This window comes from Plutella xylostella, chromosome 14 (genome assembly GCF_932276165.1).
Source record: "Plutella xylostella chromosome 14, ilPluXylo3.1, whole genome shotgun sequence".
NCBI lineage: Eukaryota > Metazoa > Arthropoda > Insecta > Lepidoptera > Plutellidae > Plutella > Plutella xylostella.
The window spans coordinates 1,491,360-1,517,576 of record NC_063994.1 but is presented as its reverse complement, the minus strand read 5'-3'; the positions used below and the strand labels follow the sequence as shown (position 1 = coordinate 1,517,576).

General features: G+C 43.0%; 2 protein-coding genes across 2 annotated transcripts in view; one reads left to right on the top strand and one right to left on the bottom strand.

The window, feature by feature from the left end:
* The first annotated feature begins 452 nt into the window (after positions 1 to 452).
* On the top strand, positions 453 to 3,638 carry LOC105395375 (alpha-N-acetylglucosaminidase). Its single transcript, XM_038120422.2, has one exon. It carries the CDS (start codon positions 789 to 791, stop codon positions 3,099 to 3,101), a length of 2,313 nt encoding a protein of 770 aa, XP_037976350.2. The 5' UTR covers positions 453 to 788; the 3' UTR covers positions 3,102 to 3,638.
* Positions 3,639 to 6,443: 2,805 nt separating this feature from the next.
* Positions 6,444 to 26,217, bottom strand: part of LOC105395364 (E3 ubiquitin-protein ligase UBR1) — a 49,995-nt gene continuing 30,221 nt past the window's right edge. The window contains exons 18-32 of the mRNA XM_048625508.1: positions 24,561 to 24,640; positions 24,220 to 24,351; positions 23,559 to 23,725; positions 23,148 to 23,323; positions 22,688 to 22,776; positions 22,201 to 22,451; positions 21,675 to 21,811; positions 21,235 to 21,330; positions 12,300 to 12,486; positions 11,948 to 12,047; positions 11,162 to 11,310; positions 8,833 to 9,840; positions 8,179 to 8,361; positions 7,285 to 7,431; positions 6,444 to 6,911 (exon numbers count right to left, since the gene is read on the bottom strand). Of these exons, the coding sequence (XP_048481465.1) occupies positions 7,285 to 7,431; positions 8,179 to 8,361; positions 8,833 to 9,840; positions 11,162 to 11,310; positions 11,948 to 12,047; positions 12,300 to 12,486; positions 21,235 to 21,330; positions 21,675 to 21,811; positions 22,201 to 22,451; positions 22,688 to 22,776; positions 23,148 to 23,323; positions 23,559 to 23,725; positions 24,220 to 24,351; positions 24,561 to 24,640 (2,902 nt within the window). The 3' untranslated portion in view covers positions 6,444 to 6,911. The remainder of the gene's footprint in view (positions 6,912 to 7,284; positions 7,432 to 8,178; positions 8,362 to 8,832; positions 9,841 to 11,161; positions 11,311 to 11,947; positions 12,048 to 12,299; positions 12,487 to 21,234; positions 21,331 to 21,674; positions 21,812 to 22,200; positions 22,452 to 22,687; positions 22,777 to 23,147; positions 23,324 to 23,558; positions 23,726 to 24,219; positions 24,352 to 24,560; positions 24,641 to 26,217) is intronic.

Here is a 26,217-nt window from a genome sequence, read left to right as displayed (position 1 = left end):
TACCGAGTACTCATGTGGTATCGAGACGAGGGTATCGATACCGAAAAAGTATCGGTCCAAAAGTATCGATACTACTCAGTATCGAGTAATTGCGAAATAGTTCATTTTTGTTCCTTCACCAGCATAAAAATCTACTTTTACATTGCATTTAAAAAGAAGTTTTGGTGATAATAGCAAATAAATACAAAAAAAAAGCAAGATTCTGAGGTTTTAACGGGTTGGTTTTGTTTTAAGACCTTTTATGAAGGCTTATCATATTATTATGTGACGACAAAGTACTCGATACCAGCGATTTGCGTATCGAGACGAGGGTATCGATACCGGAAAAGTATCGGTCCAAAAGTATCGAGTACTCAGTATCGGGTATCGCGAACGAAAGTATCGATACTTACTCGGTATCGAAAGTATCGTTCGAACCCTAGTTGTAACATTAATAACATGTACGGTATCATTACTTAAGTAGGTATTTATGACCTATTTAAATAAGATAGTCAGTATAGCTACTTACTTATAATGATGCTATTACTTTCATTCGGCGAACCTGATGATACGAAGCGTCTTGTATAAATAAGCGCCAACATCTCTTATTACTTTCCGAGCGAGACAGGTCAACGGTTAGTTTATTGTATTGATTGAGCGGTGACGTCGCGACAACGAACGACGATAAGCCACAGGGGAGCGCAGTGCGAGGGAAGTGCTTGTTGGAAAGCGTCGTCGTATACATTCACTCCTATTAGTGTGTAGTTTACTCACATGATTTATTCACGATTATAAGTGTCGCTGCGACCATGAGTCGCGTAGTTGTGTTTCTAGCATTGCTGCAGTTAGCGTTGGGTATTGATCCCGATCTGGACCTGTCTTACCTGGACCCGGTGCGGCTGCAGACCGTGTCGCCGGACTACGAGCAGGCGGAGGCCGCGCAAAAGATCATCTCGGGCTACACGAACCGCGTCACCGTGCAGGTCGACTTCCAGCTGTTCACGGACCACAAGGATACGTTTACATTGCGAAGTGATGGCGAGTCGTTGCTGATCCGCGCCAGCTCGGGCGTGGCCGCCGTGTGGGGGTTCAACTACTACCTGAAAGAGTACTGTAAGAGTCAGATCACGTGGCGCGAGCAGAATGTGCAGATCCCGCAGCTGCTGCCCGTGGCCAACGAGACGGTGGTCGCCAACGACCGGTTCCGGTATTTCCAGAACGTGTGCACGGCGTCGTACAGCTTCGCGTGGTGGGGGGTGCGGGAGTGGCAGCGCCACGTGGGCTGGCTGGCGCTGCAGGGGGTGAACCTGGCGCTGGGCCCGGTGGCGCAGGAGGCGGCGTGGGCGCGCGTGTACCGCGGCCTCGGCCTCACGCAGGCGGAGATCGATGACTATTTTACTGGCCCAGCGTTTCTAGCGTGGCTGCGCATGGGCAACGTGCGGCGCTGGGGCGGGCCGCTGCCGGCGGGCTGGCACGCGGCGCAGCGGCGCGTGCAGGAGGCCGCGCTGCCACTCATGCGCCGCCTCGGCATGGTGGCGGTGCTGCCGGCCTTCAGCGGGCACGTGCCGCGCGCGCTCGCCCGCGTGCTCCCCAACGTCACGCTGCACTCATTGGACACGTGGAACAAGTTCGGCGAGGACTACTGCTGCGGCGCCTTCCTGGAGCCCTCGGAGCCGCTGTTCCGCGAGCTGGGCCGCCGCTTCCTGCGCGAGGCGAGCGCGGGCGGACTCACGCACGTGTACTCCGCCGACCCCTTCAACGAGGTCCAGGTGCAGGGCTGGTCCACGGCGCTGGCGGCGTCCGCGGCGCGCGCGATCCACGCCACGCTGGCGGAGGTGGACCCGCGCGCCGTGTGGCTGCTGCAGGGCTGGGCCTTCGTGCACGACCCGCTGCTGTGGCCGCTGCAGCGCGTGGAGGCCTTCCTCACCGCCGCCCCGCGCGGCCGCGTGCTCGTGCTAGACCTGCAGGCGGAGCAGTGGCCGCAGTACCACCTGTACCGCTGGTACTACGGGCAGCCCTTCGTCTGGTGCATGCTGCACAACTTCGGCGGCACGCTGGGCATGTTCGGCGGCACCCGCGGCATCACGCGCGAGGTGCACGCGGCGCGCGCGGCGCCCGGCAGCACCATGGTGGGCACGGGGATGGCGCCGGAAGGCATCTACCAGAACTACGTTATCTACGATCTGATGACGGAGGCGGCGTGGCGGCGCGAGCCTCTCGACCTCAACCAGTGGGTGAGACGGTACGCGGAGCGGCGCTACGGCTGCAACTCGACGGGCGCGGCGTGGGACGCCCTGCTGGCCTCCGTGTACAGCTTCGACGGACTCAACAAGGTGCGCGGCAAGTACGTGATCACGCGGGCCCCGAGCTCCCGCCTGCGCCCGTGGGCGTGGTACCGCAGCCGGGACCTGCTGGCCGCCTGGAGACACCTGGTGTTCGCGGGCGCCGACTGCGCCACCGACGGCTTCCTGCACGACCTGGCCGACGTGACGCGGCAGGCGCTGCAGTACCGCGCCGCGCAGCTGTACCTGCGCCTGCAGCCCGCGCGCGCCGCCTCCACCGCCGTCTTCAACGCCACCGTCAACCAGTTCCTCGACATCTTGGACGATCTAGAGACCATATGTCTAACCAATGAGAACTTCAGCGCGCGCCCGTGGCTGGAAGGCGCTAAAGCGCTGGCAACTAACGCAGAAGAGCGTTATTTGTACGACTTCAACGCGCGCAACCAGATAACTCTGTGGGGGCCGAACGGGGAGATCTCCGACTACGCGAGCAAGCAGTGGGCGGAGTTGTTCCGGCACTACTACACCCCGCGCTGGCGCATGTTCCTGCGCGCCGCCGTGGACGCACACGCGAGGAATGAATTCTTCGACGAGAAAGCCACTCAGGACTTAGTGCGCTTCACCGTCAGCCGGGACTTCTTCATCGCGGATATACAGTATTACACAGGCGGTGACGTCAGAGACACAAGCCTGAAGTTATTCAAGAAGTGGTGGCAAGCGCCGGGGCTGGCCGACCTGCCGATGAACATCATCAGGCCGGAGTCAGCCACGGAGGCGCCTGAGGAGGACGCGTCGGATGAACCGACCGTCGTGATGCTGCGCTCTACCACCGCTTTGTGAGTGGTGGGCTAGTGATTTTGGTGGTCTTATGTTTCGATAGATATATCTTATGTACGGTCAGCTATGCAGCTCAGTATGCACCTAGTCAAACTGACGAACCGTCAATGTTTCTATGAATTGATAGGCGATTTCAGATTGACAAGGTACAAAAGTGTATAATAGCTACTTATGCAGCTGACTGTACGTGCACAGACCGTAGCTAAGTGAAAGGTTGTTAAGTTATCCTTGTATTTCCCTACACTACAATGATGTTGATCCATCCTTGGCCTATGTAACAAAGCACTGTTTCTATAGATCTTCTTCCTTGTTCTAGATTCCATAGTCTGTAAAGTTGCAAAAGGAAAAAAAGACAAAATGTGTATTTAAACATTTATTGAATAATAATAAAATCTAAGTAATTTACTCAATACAGAAATGTGTTTCTCACTGCTTCGTACAAGCATCTATAGCATATGTTACTCGCGCAATCGATTCAAAGTCTTGACGCAAAGGGGTTAGGGTCCAATTTACTTAAATTTAAATAAACGTCAAGTCAAACACAAAATATAATGGATCGCTTCATATATTCACAGGTACAAGCATTTTGACTAAAGTAAAACCCCTAAACTCGAAATCTAGTCAAAAACTATAACTCCCAGGTTCATTTTTGGTTATAGATCTGGGAACCTAGTCAAAAGGATTCACTATTTACCTAACAACTTGAAAACATAAATAGGCTAGCTTTTTCAAATTCCAAAATTATTATTTCTTCCATCTGTTTCTTTGGAGAGAAACTAAAGCTATCTAGAAACCATTTAGATTTCTCAGCTACGGTTATATTTCATTTTCTCTGTTAGTAATTTATTAAAACTATGAAATATAAATATCATTTCGGAGATACAATGGTTTTATGCAAACTCTTATCTATCTAACACCGTGGATTTTCTAGTAACATCAATTTTATCGTGGATGGATTTAACATGAAAGTGGCAAAAATCTTCTACACATATATTTTATAAAATTAAACATTCAGGAAACTATAATATCGATGTCTTCTTCTATGGGTTTCAGGAATATACAGGGAGTTGCAAGTGGTATACTAAGCCGAAATGGGGTGACTTTTATGCGTTTTGCAGCACCCTGTATATAAAACTACAGAATGGGATCTTAGGTACCTCACAAAAACGCGATTGCCGTAATTTGTGTGTTTCAAAATAAGCCAGAAAGCTATCCAAAGTACTCCGTTTAAATATTCACAACAGCACATCCCGCCCCACTGAGACATTTCCCTTCGTACAGACTGAAAAATTATCAGTGAACTGCCGGAAACTCAACCCTTTATATGAACCCTCAAATTCATAGACCGTATTTTAACACACAAATTTCGACTCTTTACGTCAATCAAAAAGATGAAATTCGTATATCACAACGTCAATTTTAAACCTATTGTAAAGTGTCAAAAAGCTCTATGAATATGGGGGGAAGAGTATACCGAGGTGCGTTATTAAGGTTGCGTTCCCAGTAGGCTAAAACGTAAGAAACTAATTTCGCGGCGTATCGGTTTAGTTTGCCGAGTAATCACAGTTTGCTGGTTTAGAGCTCACTCTAAGCTATTTGCTTCTTAATAACGCGCGCCTAGTAACTGGTGAGCAGTTTGCCTACTGGGAACGCAGCCTAATATTGTAGTTGTGCTGTTCAATTAAAACACAAAATGTCACTTAATATTAGTAAAACAGTACACACAGTGTGAGAAAAAAAACTATATTAAGTTATTTTTATTAACATTGCACAAACGTATTGATAACCTAACTAAAAGTGGACACTGCGCGACTCCACTCGGTTCTAACTAGATCTAGTTGATTTAAAATATATTTTAAAAAAACTTTGCATAAACTTGTCGATTATATTATAAGAAATTTTATTTTAGGCAGAAATATGACTTTTGCATAAATAAGTCTGAATAAATGTATCTTTGATAATAGCCAAATAAAAATACAATACAAATTACAATTGTCTGATTTCCCGGCTAAGAAGGGGTTAATTAAGTCAATTTAATTTATTAGCCGTTATAAATCCTCGAAATGCTTCTGACATGACGTCAGGAATACAATCAAATCTAATCATAAGCTGATGTACGAACAAGTGTATTTATCTCTATTAGTATAACGCGCTCAAATAAATTAGCAACATAAAAATGGCGGCCGTTACTTAAGGAGACACACACTCAAATAGGGCGAAATGGTCCGCAAATATTTTTGTTTTTATTCGGGCGTCATCTTTAAATTGCTTCTTTATTTGCGTGACTTATACTAGATAATGTTAATATAATTCTTTCTGAGTATACGCACAGCCGGTCGCCTCTGCCGCCACTTCAGCACCGTGCCAGTAGCAGGCACAATTGTTTTTAAATAATTGTATTTAACTACATTTTATAAAACTGTTGAAAATACGAATTAAATAATATTATGTTTCGGAAGTTTAAAGTCAGATAATTTGGAATAGTTGAAATTAATGTTGCCTTTAACAGTAACGCCATCTAGTGCCTCTTTTCGGCGTATCATTTCTAATGTATATTAAATAAATATGTATGTAAATTTAAATAAATAGGTTCAATGACAAATATCTCTAATAATTATTTCCGCTCTGCTACTGCCACAGCGAGCATCCCACAAACAATTAATTATTAATCTAATGTTTTAATAACTATAGTTAAATTACACAAAGGATTTTAAGCACGTCAATTTCGTGCACGTAATATTGGTAAACCTAACTGCATATACTATACGAGTCGAGATATCGTCTTTTCGTATCAAAGACAAGCTTGGCACATTGACCAAGTCTCATAATGTTAAGCTCAGATTGTGCAAAACAATTTGAATCTATATTCTATATTCATTAGTCGAAACAAGTCATATCCGGGTTAAAAACGACGCCAACTATTCCTATAATATCTATTTCCTAAAGCGGGGTCAAGTTCATGTAGAATCTGTGATTTAGAGCCATCTAGTGATCTTGTTAGTAAACTTCAGCGTGCCAGACGCGAATACCCAAACCCTGCTCCAATTATTTCCATAGTGTTCGGAGGGCTCTTTATATGGACAGTTTTTTTTTTTTTTTTTTTTTTTTTAATCTGTTTTTATTTTGGGACTTTTGTCACGGGGTGACGATGACAGTCCCAAATCCTTATATGGACAGTTAATTAATAGTTTTTCTATGCATCTCGATAGTATGCTGCACACTGGTTCGTGGTAAGACTACTACTGCGGCGATTTTTTTAACGACATGAGTAGGTAGACACGATAAAGAATTTAAATATCTATTTAACAAATTAATGTTGTCATATTACATGTTTATATGTGTCTCTATTAGTATAACGCGCAAATAAATAAACACCATGAAAATGTCACATAACACGTTTATGATTAACAAATTCATGTTGTCATAACAAACGTGTTACGTTTACAGACGGATAAAACAAACTGCTACACTTTAACTGCCAGATTCAATATCGATAGCTGACAGTTACTTTCATACGATTTTGACAGAATGCAACTTTTTGCTTATTGCTTACTTCAACTATCTGCTATCGATAGATAGAGTATCGAAACTGGCAGTAAATTGGCTTATTTTCGTAACAATTCCAGTCCATTTATATTTCATTTCACGGGGAAAGACATCTGATACAAACAAGAACCACCCTTATTCAAATATAATAAGGGTTCTGTCAGATGTCTTTCCCCGTGAAACAAGGTATAAGTTGGCGTCATTTCCCAAAACCTACATCATTTCAAACAAGCCTACCAACCTACCACCTACCAGCCTACCGCCGCCGTCCTCACATGAACTGCCAGCGCCTGACCAGCAGACCAGTGACCAGCATGTTGGTGTCGAGCCCTCGTGCTACACACTGGCTCTAACCTATCTACCTAGAGACAGAAACCGTCCGCCTTATTGACAGCGCGTATTTACTTTTAACTGCCAATTTTAATAACTCTATCTATCGATAGCTGACAGTTACTTTCATACGATTTTGTCAGGATGCAACTTTTTATGTGTCAAAATCGCGTGATAGTAATCATAACTGAAACTGGCAGTAAATTGGCGTATATTCGTAACTATTCCAGTCCCAAGTTGGCGTCATTTCCCAAAACCTACATCATTTCAAACAAACCGACCGCCAGCTCCCTATTACCCTACCACCGCCTCACATGGTCTGCCAGCGCGTGGTGACCAGCATGTTGGTGTCTAGGCCGCGGGCGATGCGCTCGTGAAGGCCGTGGCTGAGCCACAACATGCGCAGCGCCGCGTAGCGCTCCGGGCATAAGTGGAGCGGGTTGCCGCGGCGGAGGCCCTGGGGAGAGAGAAGACAGAGTGTTGTTAAAGGTGGAGCTGAGTATCTGTTAGTGTGATATTGGAGGAAATACGAGAGTTCATTGGTATATTCTTTGAACATATTCCGTATGCCACAGCGCTAATGAATGTTAAAAATCTTAGCATAACTGAGCTTGAAACCTATTTTTGCACTAGCAAACAGCGCATTCATAAAATTAATTTTTAATAACGAGCGGAGCCGCCTTGCTACTGCTTGCTGCACTAATTTCAAATCCATTTCTGCGCTGGTAAACAGTGCACTCATCCTATTTTCTCTATAGAAACTTTTCTCATATATATACGGGGCGAGAATGGTAGCGCACTCGCACGAAGAGCCCAGCATAGTATAGCGCAGATTCTGCGCTTCAAACCCAATTCTACACCGGCAAACAGCGCACTCATCCTATTTTTACTCTGTTTTTGTTTCTTTGCATTAATTTTCCTCACCTGGTCAGTCTCCCCATAAGAATCCAGATAGGGCGCAGGCATGGTGGCCCCCCTAGCAGGGGAGCTAGCAGTAACGTCTCGCAGTCCCTCACTCGCAGGAACAGCCCCGCGCCGGCGCCGCACGTGTCACTTACGCTATTTATATACTGAATTATGCTGCTATAGACACGCAGTAGATATATAGTTCCTGCTGCTATTTACTAGCTGTAGTTACCTCACCACTACTATTGAAAATCAGCGCTTCTCCCGTTAGAATCTTACTATATTATTTATCTCTCACCTGGTCAGTCTCCCCATAAGAGTCCAGATACGGCGCGGGCATAGTAGCCCCTCTGGCTGGGGCAGCCAGTAGCAACGTTTCACAATCTCGTACTCGCAAGAACAGCCCCGCGCCGGCGCCGCAAGTTCGTGCGTGGGCGACGGCTGCCCCGACCACTTCGGAGCCGCCGCCTGAACGCACCGACTGCGGGGGAAAGATGGGCATGTTGGTTAGTCTGTGGCGTAAATAAATTGTAATATAATGCTATCGTTCGATGCCAACTGGGGGAAGAGAAGGGGAATGTTGGTTAATCAGTGGCATGTGTAAATTGTAATGTAATGCTATTGTTCGATGGATTGATATTACTTTTTTAGACTCCCTTTTATCTGAGCACACATTCGTACAGACTACAGACGCATAGACGTAGCAATGCACCAATAGGTGAAATAGTACGTTTATACAGCTCTTAATAATAAGGCCGCCTTTTTTGTACTATGTTATGTATATAAGTTGTGAATTGTAATGTGTTTTTAATGGTGCAAAATAAAGAGTATTCTATTCTATTCTATTCTTAATTTGTATCAGGATCGGCGTTATTTTAAATGGAGACAATTTACCTAATCAAAAAGTTGCAACTTCCATAAACTACACACATATGAGTAAAAATCTACTCACCTTCCGTATCTCAACCTGGCAGCAATAGCTCTGCGAGCACAGTATCTGTCCGCAAATGAGGCACATTGTCGGGTATTTACTGTCCTCGCGGTCCGAGTTCGGACAAGAGAACTCCGACACCGCATTCATCAACTCCGAAAAGTCTTCGGGCAACGGAATCAACCGGGGAGGCTCTTCGGGCTCCAACACCACTTGCAGAGGAATCTTGCCTTCAAACCAGTCTAGCGACAACTCTGACCATTGCAAAGCTTTTTGTCTTGCCAATGGCGTGTCTATTAACTCTTTAAATGTCGTTGGGAGGTCTAGATACCCACACATGGCTTCCCAAGAGTCTCCACCTAAGACTGTTAGCTCTGTCGGCGGTGTAACATCGCTTAAGAAGTGAAAGAACAGACAGCAAGCTCTTAGAAAGCCTCTGCATTGCCGCTTGATCATCTCCCAAACATCCGCCGGGTTTAGCTTCTCGATATCGAGATCACCTTTCCGTAATTCCTTCATGAAAGTCAGTAGATTCTCTAGATCCACTTGAGGTTGGTATTCCTCATCATCATCCATCGGTTCGCTGTTGCAGCTCGAGACATCCGTAGCTAGCATCGCTCTAGTAATAGTCGACCTGAAGACTTGCAGCGTAATTTGTTTCGCTAAGTTGGCAGGCCTGGCGGGGCCGGCTGTCTTGCCGAATAGGGACGGAGCGGCAAGGATCAGGGGTACCAACGTGCCAAAAGCGGTTTGCGTTGTCGGCGACGTTCTTTCTAACGCGCTTAGTGACGTAATCGCGTGATGGGCTATCTGGTTAGGCGACGCCCACATCGAGGGGATAATAGCGGCGATGCGAACTAGGGCGTGGAGGGCGTCCTTGTGTCTAGCTGGTAAGTCCCCCAGTAGGGGGCGCTTCTCGGCTTCTAGCACGGTCTCGGTGGATATGATGCTGTAGGCCGTGGCTCGGTATAAAGCGGCGAGGGCAGAGATGGCGCCACCATCTTCTTCTTCACAGATACCTGGCAGGATCTGGGGAAATTATACGAATTTCATCAATAATTATAGAACTATAGAGTAGGTACATATCGTTTAGTTTGAGGTAAGGTAAGATAAAACGGGATATCGGTTGGACAAAGCTTCGGGTGATATCCAATCCTACGCGATTCTGAACCATTTTGTATGTTTGCTCAGAACAATTATGTTATTCTTAATATTTTTCCGATGTTTTTGGATAACAAATAATATTTTAAGGGCCAGTTTTTTGATCCCTAGTTAATTCAACCATTGGTCAAAAATGGCGACCATTAGTTAAAAACCACCCAAATTTGTATGCAGCTGTCATGCTTGACAAGTGACTTGACTAATGGTTAAAGTTGACCACGGATCAAAAAACTGGCCCTAAATATAACATAAATGGTCCTTGGCTATGGGATTTTAGCCATTACAGTCACATATAGCCATAAAATCGCCTTTTAGAAGCACTTTTAACTGTCAAGTCCTCAATGAGTGTCTTGAAGTTATCATTGTAATACTAAGTACTTGGAAGTAATTTTATACTAAGTACCTGGCCAAATATCACGTATTGCCGCAGGTATATACGCCTGACTCTTGATATCAGACCGCAGATTACTATGTCTGTGGCGGCGCATACCTTTTACCTTTTCTAAAAATGCCGTTTTGGTGCCCAACTTCTTTGTCCACTTTACAAAGGCTGTATTTAAGGCTGACATACCCCAGTAAAGTCCTCGATGAGTGCCTTGAAGTTCTCGTTATAAACCGGCAGCTCTTCATCCAGTTCAAAGTGAGCGAGGAACTCGGGCGGCAGCAGGTCCCGGCACTGGGTGGACACGTATATGGTGTTCTCGGTCTGTTCTGGTTCCGTATGACAGTACCCTACCTTCTACTACCTTACTCTACCTTCGCTCCCTCCGCTGGACAGTATTCTTCATTCTACTATACTCCTTTTGTCTATTAAGTACTATTTATTTTTGGCTAGTTAAAACATGAGGTTTGCCATACATAGATACTTACTTGAAGATTCGAGTGACGCTACACGGTCGCTTTGGAACGCAGCGCAATGGTGAAATCTTCATGCAGTGAAAGTCAAAGAGCGCTGCGTAACCAAAAATACCTGCCGCTTCGTCGTTTTAACGCAGAACCCTTCCCCCTCCGTGTCGCTCCTCTCTTTGTTGGTTGCGTTGTCACTTTAAAGCATCTTGTGGCAATTCGTAATGTAAAAAGAGTAAGCGTCACCGTTCACAACGCCCTTATGGCATCGCTGTAACTGTCCCCAAATTAGTTTTTTTTTAAAATTTGGTTTTAAATATAATGGTCTATGGTAATGACATACCCCAGTAAAGTCCTCGATGAGTGCCTTAAAATTCTCGTTATAAACCGGCAGCTCTTCATCCAGTTCAAAGTGAGCGAGGAACTCGGGCGGCAGCAGGTCCCGGCATTGGGTTGAGACGTATATGGTGTTCTCCGTCTGTTCTGGTTCAGCTGGAATTATTTACATAATTATTAATACATTTTATTGATCAAAACAATGAAGTCAATGACATTTTAGTATTCTAAGACGTGTTGTGGAGCGCTTGAAAGAGGAATACTAATAATAATACCTTAAGATGATGATCATAATTTAGTAGTATGGAAGTAACCTCAGAAGGTCATGTAAGAAAATTATATTCTATTGTTTAATATAAAGTTTGGACATAAATGTGTCTGTTTACAATATTTACAACATGTAAGCTGGAATATGCTACAGATATTCATCAAAATTACAGGAAATAAATACAAATGTAAATGAGATATTTACCACGGTAAGAAGAAAAGTAATTATAAACAGATTCAAGAGTGGCCAAAAACTTCTGTGTCACATTTTTACGTGGGCCTAAAAACAAAATAACTTGTCTGAAGCTGTGTTTTGGATACCCCTTGGAACCGCCGCATAAGATCAATTCATACGTAATAAATATAACCGACAGAAAAATATACATAATGCATAGTATGAAATATGAGTTAGTTTTGACGTATTAACTTGCCCATTACAATGATATAATATTATAAGCATTGACAACTCTATGGTCGTTAAGCTCATGCACATCCTATTGGTCAGCTGCCATGGGTCCTACTGTACCTTCAGTGTCCGAAGACATGGCGCCGACGCTACGCGCGCGCGCTGTGCAGTGCATCTCCTCGCATGATTCCGTGCACTGGTGGACTGGTTCTAGGGTCACCTGGGGAGGAAATAAACAATCTTGTAGATACATTTTTTATATGTAAAGTATGGTAGGTGACCTAAAAATTGCTCACTAACCTGAAAACATTACAGCATCATTCACTCATAAATGAACGAAAGAATTAGACCAATATGAGCGCTTCAAGACGAAAGTCTAAGAGCGCGCAAAATCGGCTTCTTTCGCTTCCGTCCGCACTTTCAAAGCGACCTAAAAATGCCTTGTTTAGTCCTAAAGCCCATTCACAATTACCTGATGGTTGACCAGCGAGTGCACGCTATCCGCATAAGTCTGCTGGTCGAGGGGGGGCGGCGCGGCGCGCGGGGCGGCGGGCGGCGGCAGCAGCGGCAGGGCTGTGTTGCATAGACGCTCGCACAGAGGACACAGGTACTCGCGTTTGCCTACGTCGAAGGCTGCGGGTTGGCGGAGGCGGTACGGTCTGGGGGGTTGAGGGTTGAAGGTTAGGAAAATTTTGGTAATACTGTTGGTTTTGTTACAGAAAAGTTTTAATTATGTTTAACGGCAGTTTTGGCAAGATATTTAATGTATAGCCGCGCGAAGTCCCCTGATGATTTGTGTTCAGTTTATAAGTTTATAGTTGTGAAGTCTGCTCATAGATGGCGTTGTAGGTAGTCGTCTACATCGCGGTATGGTTTCGTTTTAGCTTATGTATTTATATTTTGTATGAATTTGTCTCAGATCAACTACAAATAGATTCGCAATCGCCGTGTGCACTATTCTCTTTCTCACTCAAACCATAGATGTTGCCGACAAAAAAATAAAACCTAAATATGGGGAAATTTAACTTATCATAATAACAAAAACAAAACTTGAGTATATCGTCGGTTGATAGGAAAAAGACACTAAAGGCAAATTTTTCAATAGCCAGATAAAAGTTTTGCTGGGAAATAATTTTGATGCTGTTGCGTCTCAATGTTTGTATTACCCAGATAACATTTATCTGAATATTGAAAAATCAGCCTTAGTGAGTTTTTCCTGTCAACCGACGATATAAGAAAAAAAACTTTACTCATACTTATTTGATTTCAATATAATTATTTAATATACACAAACTGAGTGGATTGTATGATTCATTGTCTTCGTCCAATCGAAACAATCCTCTTCAAAATGTGCCGAACACAATTTTTGTATGTTTCTTTGGTTCCCAATTTGTGCGACCGGTAATGTCTATCCATTTTATTGATATTTTTTTTTCTGTCGGAAACCTATGAAGCAGAGATAAATGGATGAGCATGAGCATTATAATCGTGGGCCAAATATGTGATGGGGTTTTTTTTAAAGGAAACACGCATTTCGTATCAATACAATAAACTTTATATTATACAGAAGAAATCACACATAGAAGAAAAAAACGAAACGAACGTTTCCTCACAATGAGAGGCACCTCATTTAAAAGAGGAGAATGACTTCTACAAAATACAATCTTCACAAAAACCGAATTCGTGCGCCCCATTTGTAAACCCAACCCGAGTCCGTTACAATTTCTAGTATTTTCTTTGCATACTATAATATTTGTGGGTAAAATAAATTTTCAATAACTTGCAACACCATGTGATTTGTTATGATATGGTACCTCGTAATTTTTACTTAAAACTGATACTAAAAGACCTTACAGTATTAAAATTAGTATCGTTTTATATTAAAATCGAGCCAATAGATAGTACTATGATGAATGTAAGCTTGTTAAACTTGATAGTATCTACTTACATGTGAAAATATATCTCATCCATCATTCCATCGTGTTTTCGTTCAATATGCTCAATACAACCGAACGAAATCCACCCACCCATGTCACACACTCTTTAAGTGATGATAATAGTCTAATAAACTTAATAAACACCCACAAATCACTAGCAAATTAATAATAAATAACTTTTAGAAATTCTTTGTTGTAACTGTCAGCCTTTGTTTGGCACAGATTTTTCATTTGTTTCATTGTTTGGCACAGAGAACTGACGTAAACAGGCGCCACAGCAAAAAGGACAAAAAAACCTATACAGCTTAACGTTTCTCTCTTACGCTTGATGTAGCTAAGCGTCTCCTTTTCGCAATGTCAGAACTGTCACGATTATACCCCTGTGGAATTTGTAGATAGCTCCCTGAAAACAACTAAAATAAACGGTTATTCTTAATATTACGAGGTTTCATTGTAAATTGTGATTATGGTCAATAAGTGCTAGAAAATAGAGTTTACATTATGGTGCCGAAACCCGGGAATATTTGAGTGTACAGCGTGCTATGAAGTGACAGTGACAGCGAAAAAGAAGATTGTGACAACAACAATAGTGACATTGACAAATTTCAAGAAATAACAAAGTCTCTGGTTTTTTCAATTACAATTTCGATAATCAGCTCAAAATTCAATAAAATGGAGGAGTTATTGAGAAGGCAAGACGATAGGTTAGAGTCGATAGCGAAGGCCGAAAGCAACTACAAAAAATCGCCAAAGGAGAGAGTCAATTCATCATACATCGAGAGTAGACTCGAAGCGCTGGAGAGGCTGTACGAGAAATTTGAAGAAGATCATGCCATCGTCGCCTCCTCCACGAGTAACTCCATGAGAGAAACAATGGAATACTTCCAAGGTGACTACCATTCTACATTCGAGGAAAGGTATATAATGTATAAGGCGAAATTAAAGGAAGATCTTAAGAGCCATATTAAAACCACAAGCATGTCTAAGGCCCAAGCTTCCGAGTCATCGGTGGAGGTTAAGTTGCCACAAATCAAGCTACCCACATTCTGTGGAAAATACGAAGAATGGCAGACTTTCCATGATATGTTTGTCTCGCTAATTCATGAAAACAGTACACTGGCTGGAGTTCAGAAGCTACACTATCTAAAGAGTAGTTTGTCCGGAGAACCTGAGATTTTATTGAGAAACTTACCTATCACCGAAGCAAATTACTCTGAGGCATGGAACCAACTGAAGCGCCGCTATAATAACAAGCGGTTCAACGCGAATGAGTTTCTGAAAACACTGTTCAATCAAGAGACCATCAAGTATGAATCTGCTAGTGACATTAAACATTTGCTGGATACAACATCGTCTTGTTTGAAGTCACTGACTAACATGGGGATCGATACAACATCATGGGATGTCATAATAATCCACCTGGTGACATCTAAACTTGACAGTGAGACACGCAAAATGTGGGAACATAGAGTGGGGCTACAAGCAGAAAAATCTAATGATGACCTGCCTACTTGGCCACAATTGACAGAGTTTTTAGAGACTCGATTTAGAGCGCTCGAGATGATGAACCAGTCATCATCCAACATCAATAGAAGCCAGCATATGGAGAAAACACAACACTCTTATCAACCTACTAAACCTAAATCATTTCATTCGGCTGTACAACAAAACAAGTGCACAATGTGCTCAGGATCACACAATTTATATCAATGTAAACAATTTAACCATTTAAATCCGCAGGAGAGGTCAAGCTACGTTCAAGAACAAAGACTTTGTTTTAACTGTCTCTCTCCTGCCCATTCTGTGAGAGGTTGTCATCAAGCAACGTGTTGCCGCCGATGTGGGCGAAGGCACCACACGTTGCTCCATTTTGAGCGTCAGGGACTTACATCAGACCATCAAGAACCGAATATTGAGAATGAGGTTAAAAGGGCAACAGAGAATTTACCTGCGTCAAATTCAGAGACCAGAATGGTTGCCAACTTTGCTAGGGAAAAACTTCCAGAACACCAAGTGTTACTAGCTACAGCCTCAGTAAACGTGAAGTCCAACAACGGAAGCAAGCATATCATTCGGGCTTTACTAGATCAAGGTTCGATGGCCTCATTTGTGACAGAGGCAACAGTCCAATTACTTGGATTAAAGAGAGTTCCTGCCAGTGGCATAGTATCAGGCTTAGGTGAGGGCGAGACGAGAATCAAATCGATGGTGTCTATAAACCTTGAGTCACGCCACAATCCGGAAAAAACCGTACAGGTGAATGCATTTGTGTTGAAGTCATTAACATCTTTACTCCCAACCACCCAACTCACGGAGATCGCTTGGCTAAAGGGGGAGAGAATACCGCTAGCAGACCCGCAGTATAACGCACCTGGCCGAATTAATATCCTTCTAGGAGCGGAAGTTTACGGAGACATAGTGCTGCCCGGTATAATCAAGAAATCTGACGGGCCAATTGCACAAAACACAATGTTCGGTTGGATATTGTCTGGAAGAGTTCGGGACACTAAAGAAGGGGCTAAATTAGTGAACATGCATATTGGTGCAAAGGAAGATACGTTTCTAAAACAATTTTGGGAGATGGAGAATGAGCCCGACTCTGTCAAAAGGCAATTAACCAGAGAAGAAGAACTTTGTGAAGAAAGATTTAAATCTACAACTGAAAGAGATCAAAATGGCCGGTACGTAGTGCGATTACCCTTTAAAATCGAAGACCCAGAATGCCAATATGGTGGTTCGAGAGAAATAGCTCAAAGAAGGTTCTGTCATCTGGAGAGGAAGCTAATAAGTAATCCTGTGTTATATGATGAATACAAAAGAGTCATAAACGAATATGTAGAGCTTAATCATATGGCACAGATAGTAAAGGAGGAAGAGATAAATAATCCAAGAGCAGTGTACTTACCGCACCATGCTGTCGTTAGAAACGATAAGAAAACGACGAAGGTCCGAGTGGTATTTGACGCAAGTTGCCAGGGATACAATAAAGTGTCATTAAATGATGAATTATTAATAGGCCCTAAACTTCAACAAGACCTACGCCATATACTTCTGAGATGGAGACGTCATCGTATATGCTTGGTGGCTGATATAGTCAAAATGTATCGACAAGTGAGAGTAAATGATAAAGACACAGACTTTCAAAGGATTGTATGGAGATCTAAGCCAAATGAACCCATAAAACACTATAGGTTATTGACCGTAACATTTGGAACCGCAGCTGCTCCATACCTTGCAGTTAAGTCACTCCAGCAACTTGCAAAAGACGAACAGACCAAATGGCCGTTGGCAGCTGATATAACCCTCAGAGACTTTTATATGGACGATCTGATGACAGGCTGCCAGACAGAAGACGAAGCTAAAGACATTTATCACCAAATGGATGAACTCATGAAGGCTGGTGGATTTGAGTTGCAAAAATGGACTAGCAACAATGACCAAGTTTTAAAGGTCATCGAAGAAGAAAAAAGGACAGCAGATCAATCGATACCTGTAGAATTGAGTAACCTTGTTAAGGTTTTAGGAATCAGCTGGAACAGAATGAACGATCAGTTTGAGTACTCAGTACGGCTACCAGAAGAGAATCAGCAACCTATCACCAAGAGGAGAGTGTTGTCAGATATTTCCAGGTTGTATGATCCTATGGGGTGGATAGCCCCAGTAGTGGCAGTAGCAAAGGTATTTATCCAAGAGCTATGGAAATCAGGATTGGAGTGGGATGAGCAATTGACTGAAGATCTGAGAAACAAGTGGTTACAATTCAGAAGTGAACTGGTTACAGTAAAACGATGTGTGATACCAAGATGGTTAAATACGACAAACGACTGCCATATTGAACTACACGCATTTGCTGATGCATCACGTACGGCCTATGCAGCAGCGGTATACATGAGAGTTATCAGTCTAAGTGGCCAAATATACGTACATCTAATGACTGCTAAAACCAAAGTATCGCCAGTGGAGAAGGAAATATCAATTCCTAGGCTTGAATTGTGTGCGGCAGTACTGGCAGCCAAATTAATATTCGAAGTGTCTGAAGTTATGGATGTTCCACAAGAAAAATTATATGCGTGGTCTGACTCTACAGTTGTTTTAGCCTGGCTGAACGGATTACCGAATCGGTGGACAACTTTCGTCAGTAATAGAGTATCGCAAATTTTGACATTATTAGAGGCTGATCGGTGGAGACATGTTAACACAAATTCCAACCCTGCTGATTGTGCGTCGAGAGGATTGAAACCATCTGAAATGTCAACACATCTTTTGTGGTGGGAGGGACCAGAATGGTTGAGAGAAGATATACCCCCTGCCACTGAGAAGGAGTTTCTAACACATGAGGAAGAGAGGACAGTCAAGGTCTTAGCAGTAGCTGTTGAAGAAGAAAGTTTTGTATGGACGAGGTTTTCAGCACTAGCCAAAATGTTAACCATTCTGGCATATTGTCGGAGGTTTCTCAGAATAAAAAAGACGAAAGAGACAAGAGAGACAATACCCAAATTTGTCACAGCAAAGGAAAGAGAGGAAGTACTCAAAATAAGCATAAAACAAACACAAGAGTTTCACTTCCGCGAAGAAATAGGAAGATTGCGTACCGAAGGAAAGGTTGCAAAGAAAAGTTCACTGTACACGTTAAACCCTATCATGGATAAGGATGGAATAATCAGAGTCGGTGGACGCATTCATTTGGCTCAAGTACCATATGAAAAACGACATCCAGTAATATTGCCCGCCAAGTCACACCTTACAACATTAATTGTTGTGGAAGCCCATAAGATAACTCTACATGGAGGTCCGCAAGTAATGCATAACTATTTGAGGTCAAGGTATTGGATTATTCGAGGCAAGGATCAAGTCAAAAAATGCTACAAAGAGTGTGTCACATGCTTACGGTACTCCAGGCAAAGTAATAATCAATTGATGGGTCAGTTACCAGAAGCACGACTTAAACCGAGCAAACCATTCCAAGCTTCAGGAGTTGATTATGCTGGCCCTATCAACATTAAGTTTTCACCTGGAAGAGGAGCCAAGTCGTACAAAGGATACATTGCCCTATTTGTTTGTATGGTCACGAGGGCCATACACTTGGAAGCGGTCTCAGACTTGTCCACACAAGGATTTATCGCGGCGTACAGAAGATTTACAGCAAGAAGAGGTCATTGCCAAGATTTGTATAGTGATAATGGAACGAATTTCGTCGGCGCTGACAGACAACTAAAGGAGATGTTAACGAGTGCTAAATCACAATTACATCAAGACATTGCGAGTCTGCTAACTCTAGAAGGAACCTCTTGGCACTTTATACCATCAGGCGCACCAAACTTTGGTGGACTATGGGAGGCAGGAGTGCGCTCTACAAAGTCACATATGAAAAGAGTTATTGGTGATTCGATCCTCACCTTCGAAGAACTGACAACAGTGTTAACCAAAATCGAGGCATGCCTCAATTCGCGTCCTTTAACAAAGCTAAGCGATAATCCAGATGACCCATTGCCTCTGACACCTGGGCATTTTTTGGTAGGTGAGCCGTTATTAAACATTCCTGATGAAGACGCTACTTATACGCATGTTACAGGATTGCAACGTTGGAAACTTGTACAAAAAATCGTTAATGATTTTTGGAAAAGGTGGTCTGATGAATACCTTGTTACGCTTAATCAGAGACATAAATGGAACAATGGGGTTCCGCTCATCTGGCATAATCTTTATTGACCAAAACTCATTTCGCATAACTCGTATGGTCTAAACTTTTTTGGCCGAACCATTACTTTGCCAAGATTTATGTGGCATAAGGCTCGTTTCGTCTAAAACTCTTTAGGCACAATCTTTAAACACCTAAGTTTCGTTTGCTCAAATGTATGTTCGTCTATACCTATGTATAATCTTGTTTCTTCTAATGTTATCTTAATAAATAATATATTAAGTATGTAGTAAATGTACAAATTGTGGTATTTTTCTCCTACATATCGAAAATCACGATATTGTATGATCAAAAAATCGAAAGTTAACGACCAATATAATTATTACAACCCCCATGAGATCGAAACCTAAAAATAGGTGCGACGACGAGCAAAGCGAAGAGGAGCATGTTAGGTGCACATGTTCATCAAAACCAAAGCGGAGCGTTTTCCAAACAGCGGAAACAATACAAGGCACCAGTTTGCGCTATGTAGGGAGACGCTCCGTCAAAGTTACAGCCAAACGAATATTATTACTTTATTTGTTTATTTGTATAAACCTATGCCATAGCATTATTAGGCTATTCAAGATTTGGCCATACCATTATTAGGCTAAACAATGTTATGCGAAATAACTTTTTACTAAACGAGATTTATGCCATGCGATTTTCGGCGTAACGAGACTTTGACCAAACGTTACTATGCAATACGAGATTAGGCAAAAAAATCTTATGCCAAAAAAGGTAGAACCGGAACAATGTGTTACCTGAACCCCAGATAGACGACGTAGTTATTATTAAAGATAACAATTTACCACCAGCCAAATGGCTTTTAGGTAGAATTGTAGAGAAACATACCGGTAAGGATAACATTACTCGTGTTGTTACTGTTAAATGCAAAAATCCTTAAGTAAAGAGGCCATGTAACAAACTATGTTTTTTACCTAAGACTACGTAGGATAACTATGCTCATCATTATTAAGTATCGTTTAATCTACAACAGCATGCTAGCCACATATTGTTTAAGAAGTTGTTTGTTTTTATGTTTCATTAGTCATGAGGGAGGTCAAGGGGTGTAAGTTTGTGTATTTTTATAAATTATTTATTATCTTATATAAAATATTTTGTGTATAAGATATATTTATTTTAAGGCGGAGTTGTCACGGTGGGCGGTGGGGTAGCTTTGAGACGTAAGGTGCTTGTTATAATGGTTAGATTTTCTAAGCCCACCCAACATAACTATGTTGTTTATTTTTTATTTCGATAAGTTTAAACTCTTAATTTGTATTGTTTTCTTATAGGTTGAATCGGACATGGTCCTCGGTGGGCGGAATGTTCAGTTTATAAGTTTATAGTTGTGAAGTCTGCTCATAGATGGCGTTGTAGGTAGTCGTCTACATCGCGGTATGGTTTCGTTTTAGCTTATGTATTTATATTTTGTATGAATTTGTAGATAGCTCCCTGAAAACAACTAAAATAAACGGTTATTCTTAATATTACGAGGTTTCATTGTAAATTGTGATTATGGTCAATAAGTGCTAGAAAATAGAGTTTACAATTTGAGTACACCAGTCGCTCGCCTAGTGGTATACAACTTTGCATGTTCAAAACTATTAGAATAGAAGAGTGATTACAAAACAATGCCCCCGCAGGAGTATCATTCTAGATTTATAAAAACTATAATTATACAGAGCATCTATGCCATGTACACATTAAAATTCAACGAAATCTGATCAATAAATAATGTTATAAACGACGGGGCCTCAACGGGTAAATCATGAAGTTAGTCGTCTCACCTGCGGTTTTCCTTGTCGTGCACAGTGGCGAGGTACTTTGTCCAGCAGGCCGCGTGCAGAGCGTGTCCGCATGACGACACGTGTGGTCCGGCGCCCCTGAAGGGAAGTAGAGAATAAGTATCGTTAGCATAATAGAGTTCGGAGTTGTAAATACATAGGTGTTGGTAGCGATTTTACTATGAATGACTATTGAAAAATACAGGTGCAACAAGTAAAAATATTCTGGAGATGTTGTTTAGTATGTTGGGAACTTAAACTTTTCTGTCATTGATGTTGATTCTGAAGATATAAAATTAAATTTTAGCGATGCTAAACTATAATTTTCGATTGACAACATTGTTTAATTTAAATAGGCACCATTTTTTTCCGGAAATAAATTCTGTTGCTGTCGCTTCATCTAAAATTTATCTGACTCTTGAAAAATCAGCCATGTCCATTACCTGCCCGCAGGCAGCCTGGCGGCGCGCCAGCCGGCCGGCGTGACGCCCTGCCCGTCCGCGCGGCAGCGGTTCAGCACCGACGAGTATTGACAGAAGGCTACTAGGACTAGTGGCTCGCTGTTCAGGTCTACAGTTGCCTGGGGAGGAAAAATATGTGTATATATGAATAAAATTATTTAACAACCAAAATCTACATAAAAGAAAGAAGAACATTATGTCAACTGGGCTGGGATGTTGCCGCATTAGACCCGTAGCTGTCAAGCGGCTTAGCAGTCAATGGCATCGCGACTTTATGACTCATTCCATCCGCGTCTCATCCCTGAGTGTGTTATTTGTAACCATGAATTCACACACACTCATACTACATTGCAGTTACATAAACACAACCCACCTTTTCCCCCAAGTCCCCCTTGTTGCCCTTTCACTCCCTTTCAGACTCTTACCATGATTACTTAAATGTGCTATTCGCAACTATGAATTCACACATACCCCTATAAACTCATATAAACAAACAAACAAAACCCACCTCTTCCTGACACATAATGCACACCCTAGGCGGCTGCGCGGCGGCGCCCCCCCACGTCCCGAGCGCGCCCCCCCGCCCCGCCCTCCGCGCCCTCTCCGCCCCCCTCTCCGGCTCAGAGCGAGCGACGTCCGTGGACGCGAACAAACGCGCGTTGTTGCAAATGAACTTGTTCTGGGCGGCCTGCATTTGCGCGAGGATTTTGGCGCGACGTTCGGCCGCTAGTTTGGCTCGGCGAGACTTTTCTGCGTCCGCTGTGGGGTGGAGATGGATTGATTAGCAAAATATATATAAAAAAAGATTAGGTAAATGTATATTTTGGCAACGCGGATTGCTATTGATTATGTGAGTAGAAAATATGTGGCACAGCGAGTTGCCTGCCATTCTCCTTACTCGGGTTTAATTCCAGATTGTTAGCAATTATGTATGTAAGCGAAGTCCAAGGGAAAATAGAGTTTTACACATGAATATTTTAAAATAATTTCCTCACCAGCGCTTTCCTCATTAGGTTTATCCTTCTGGTCCGTATCCATGCTGTCTGCGTCACCGGACCCTTCTTCCGTGTGACCCAGCATCGACCTGAAACGAACATAAACAGAATTATTCATTAGTCTTGATATCTTAGGTTGCGATATCTGAGCTGGGTTTTGAGCCAAGAAGTTTTCAAAATCTATGGTCTTATGTTTTTGTTAACAGCCTGTTTAGCCCACAGATTATTCGGATGTGTCACTTCACACGATTTGAACAGGAACAGTGCATGCACAGGCTTAAATTTTATAAGTGAAGTTCACAAAAGCAGGTTTAACAACTTTTATCATAGGGTCAAGAGGAGCTAGATAGGTCATTGGGAATTCTTTGGTATTTGGCTGCTGGCCAGCTGCTGCAGCTGCTGCAGCTGCTGCGCGCTGCTGTCTGAACATGTAGGGAGATCCATCTTGCAGCGGACTCACCGTATCTTGTTGAGCAGCCAGTGCGCGAGCGGGCGGTGCGCCTCCACGCGCGGGCTGCTGGCCAGCTGCTGCAGCAGCGGCAGCAGCCCGGCGCGCGCTGCTGTCTCGGCGAAGGAGACGAAGGAATAGTGACCGCTTTCCTCGTCGCGGAGGGCGTAGCCCATCAGGTGGAGGGCCTGGGGGGAGAAATGTGTGGTTTAGTAACATTTTCTATAGGGTGGAAGATTCCTTTTGAAATGTCAGTTTTTTTATATTTCTTGGTTATTTTGACAATTTGTATCCTAAACATTACTCTCCTTCTTGAGGTTTGTTCTAACATAAAAGCTTTAATTTACCATACTGCAGCTGGCGTACATGGGCCACAAGTGTCCTACCTTCTCCACATGTATCCCACCTTCTTTTCTTTCCTACCTTGTGCACGTGAGTCTCGGCGAAGCACGCGGCGCGCAGGTCGAGCGCGCGCTCCAGCACCGTCTTCAGAACGGTCACGGAGGCGGCACATTGTAGTAAGTTCGCCAGCAGACGGAATGGGGGCGTCAACTTGGGGAGTTGGGGCGGCGGGCAGCATTCGGGCAGGCCTGAGGGGTATGGATAATAATTAGTAAAAGGGTGTGGTAACACCCCACAGATTTCATGGCGAACGAATAAAATATCTACTATATCTGTATGTTATAAGTTATAAACGTAGTTTTAAATCAAAAACATAAACTGTGCTACCACAAAAAACTTTAAACACTGATTAACAAGTGTTTAAAATGAAATTTGACAGATTTTGTATGCGTCTGACAGCGCTAAACACCTGTTAAATACTGTCTAAGTTTTTGAGGTAAGACCCAAAAAATCTAAACAATAAGTAACTTTAGAGGTTACATAAACTCTTTTTTTCTTTTGACCGTTAAATAATAAGCCAGAGTATGGCACTTTTTATGTATTTTTACGTAAATCAAGAGTAAATTGCAATTTAATGTAGTTGTCAAACGGGTCTACTATATTGTGACGATGAGTGCGATGAATCTGCGTAATCTCTACTAATATTTAATTTATGATCTCAAAAATACATTTCATAACTAACCAGCCTGCTTCCTCCTAGTCCGCTGCGCCTCCTCGCTCCTCGACAGTTCCTCCCTGGTGTAGTGATAGAAGAACGGCTCGTATTGGTCGTACAGGGCCGGCTTCAGGGTGTAGATGCCGCGGTTGGCGCCCCCTGTAGATACATAGATAGAGATTAGCACCCCTTGTAGATAGATACTGTATTGTAAATTAGCAAAAAACTTTTGAAACACTCGAGTTTCAACGCTTTATATCATCAAAAAGTTGAAATTCGTATATCACAACGTCAATTTTAATCCTATTTTGAAGAAAAACACTATGAATTCACAAAAAGCTGGTAGTAAAATTGTAACAAGTTGTAACCTGTAGGTTTGGAGAATGTTGCCACTTCGTTGATGACCGCTTCTAGGCCTGTCTCGTGGAGCTGGTCTTCTGGCAGGCATCTGGAAGGAAGATTAATGTTATATTAATGTTTTGTTGCCACAGGAACAGAAAACAATTTTATTTATCGAGTTCTACATGCCACATGATGTGAGGGCGAGCGGAGTTGACAATATTTTTTTAATACCTAACACATATTACAGGTTTCCTTAAATATTATAAATGAAAAAGTATCATTGACTGTGAGACGTCTTTTTTATTGAGACGTCTATGCAACTGGAGTGTTATAACGAATTTTAGTACAATTCATTATTTCTATGTGGAAACATGACATACAGACAGTAATGTATAATTAATAGGGGTGATCGTTAATGGTTTAATTCATTAATTTATTACATTAATTATATTTATTGATTAACTACATTGACATAATTTCATTAAACTGATATTGATAATTTAAAAAGTTCGTAAATTTACCGACCGTCCGTATTTGACTTGCAACGCCCTCTATGATTTTCGATGAGAACAAATTTATCGCCAAGGCGCGAGGCGGCCAAATTCAAGGACACGGTTATTCATTATCGTTTAAGCAATGTAATGCACAGGGTTATGGTATTTATGTGTATAGAAATAGGTGCGAATTATCGTTGAATACTCCATTAACGTTTAAGCGATGTTATGCACAGGGTTATGGTATTTATGAGTATAGTAATAGATGCGAATTTTTTTTTGGACATGGAAAAAGCGTTTGATCGCATACCGAGAGATGCTATCTGGTGGAGCTTACGCAGAAAAAGCGTCCCTGAGAAGTATGTCAGTATCATTGCGGACATGTATAAAAATGCAAGGTCTGTTGTGAGGACGGTTGTAGGTGCTACTCGGCCCATTGCTGTAGCAGAAGGGGTACACCAAGGTTCAGTCCTAAGCCCTTTCCTGTTTTGCTTGGTCCTGGATGCGCTGACGGAAACAGCACAGAGTACGGCTGCGTGGACGTTTATATACGCGGACGATGTAGCAATCTGCACGGAGAGCAGAACCTCCCTACAAAAGGCCCTTCTGGAGTGGAAACATCAGTTACAAAAAGGCGGCCTAAAGCTAAGTGTTACTAAAACCCAATACATGGCATGCAACGAACCAGACCCAGATGACAGCCCCATCATCATCGACGGCCAACAAGTCATCAAGTGCGACCAATATAAGTATTTGGGAAACATGATGCACAGTTCTGGTAAAGTGGAATACAACATCCAACACAGAATAGCTGCCGCCTGGCTAAAATGGCGCGAAGTAACTGGTGTTACTTGTGACAGAAGAATGCCGGTAAGGTTGAAAGGTCTTGTGTACAAAACCATCATACGCCCGGTCCTAATGTATGGCAGTGAGACCTGGGCAGCGAAGCAAACGCATGTCAGAGCGGTCCAAGCGGCTGAAATGAAGATGTTGAGGTGGATGTGCGGGGTCACAAGGCTTGACAGAATCCGCAATGAGTACGTTCGCGGCAGCCTGGGAGTACGCGACATCGCCGACAAACTCCAAGAAAACCGCTTACGATGGTTCGGACATGTCAAGAGAAAACCACCTGACTATGTTGGAAACGAAGCACTGCGCCTGTCCGCCCCCGGTCGGAGATCCCGAGGAA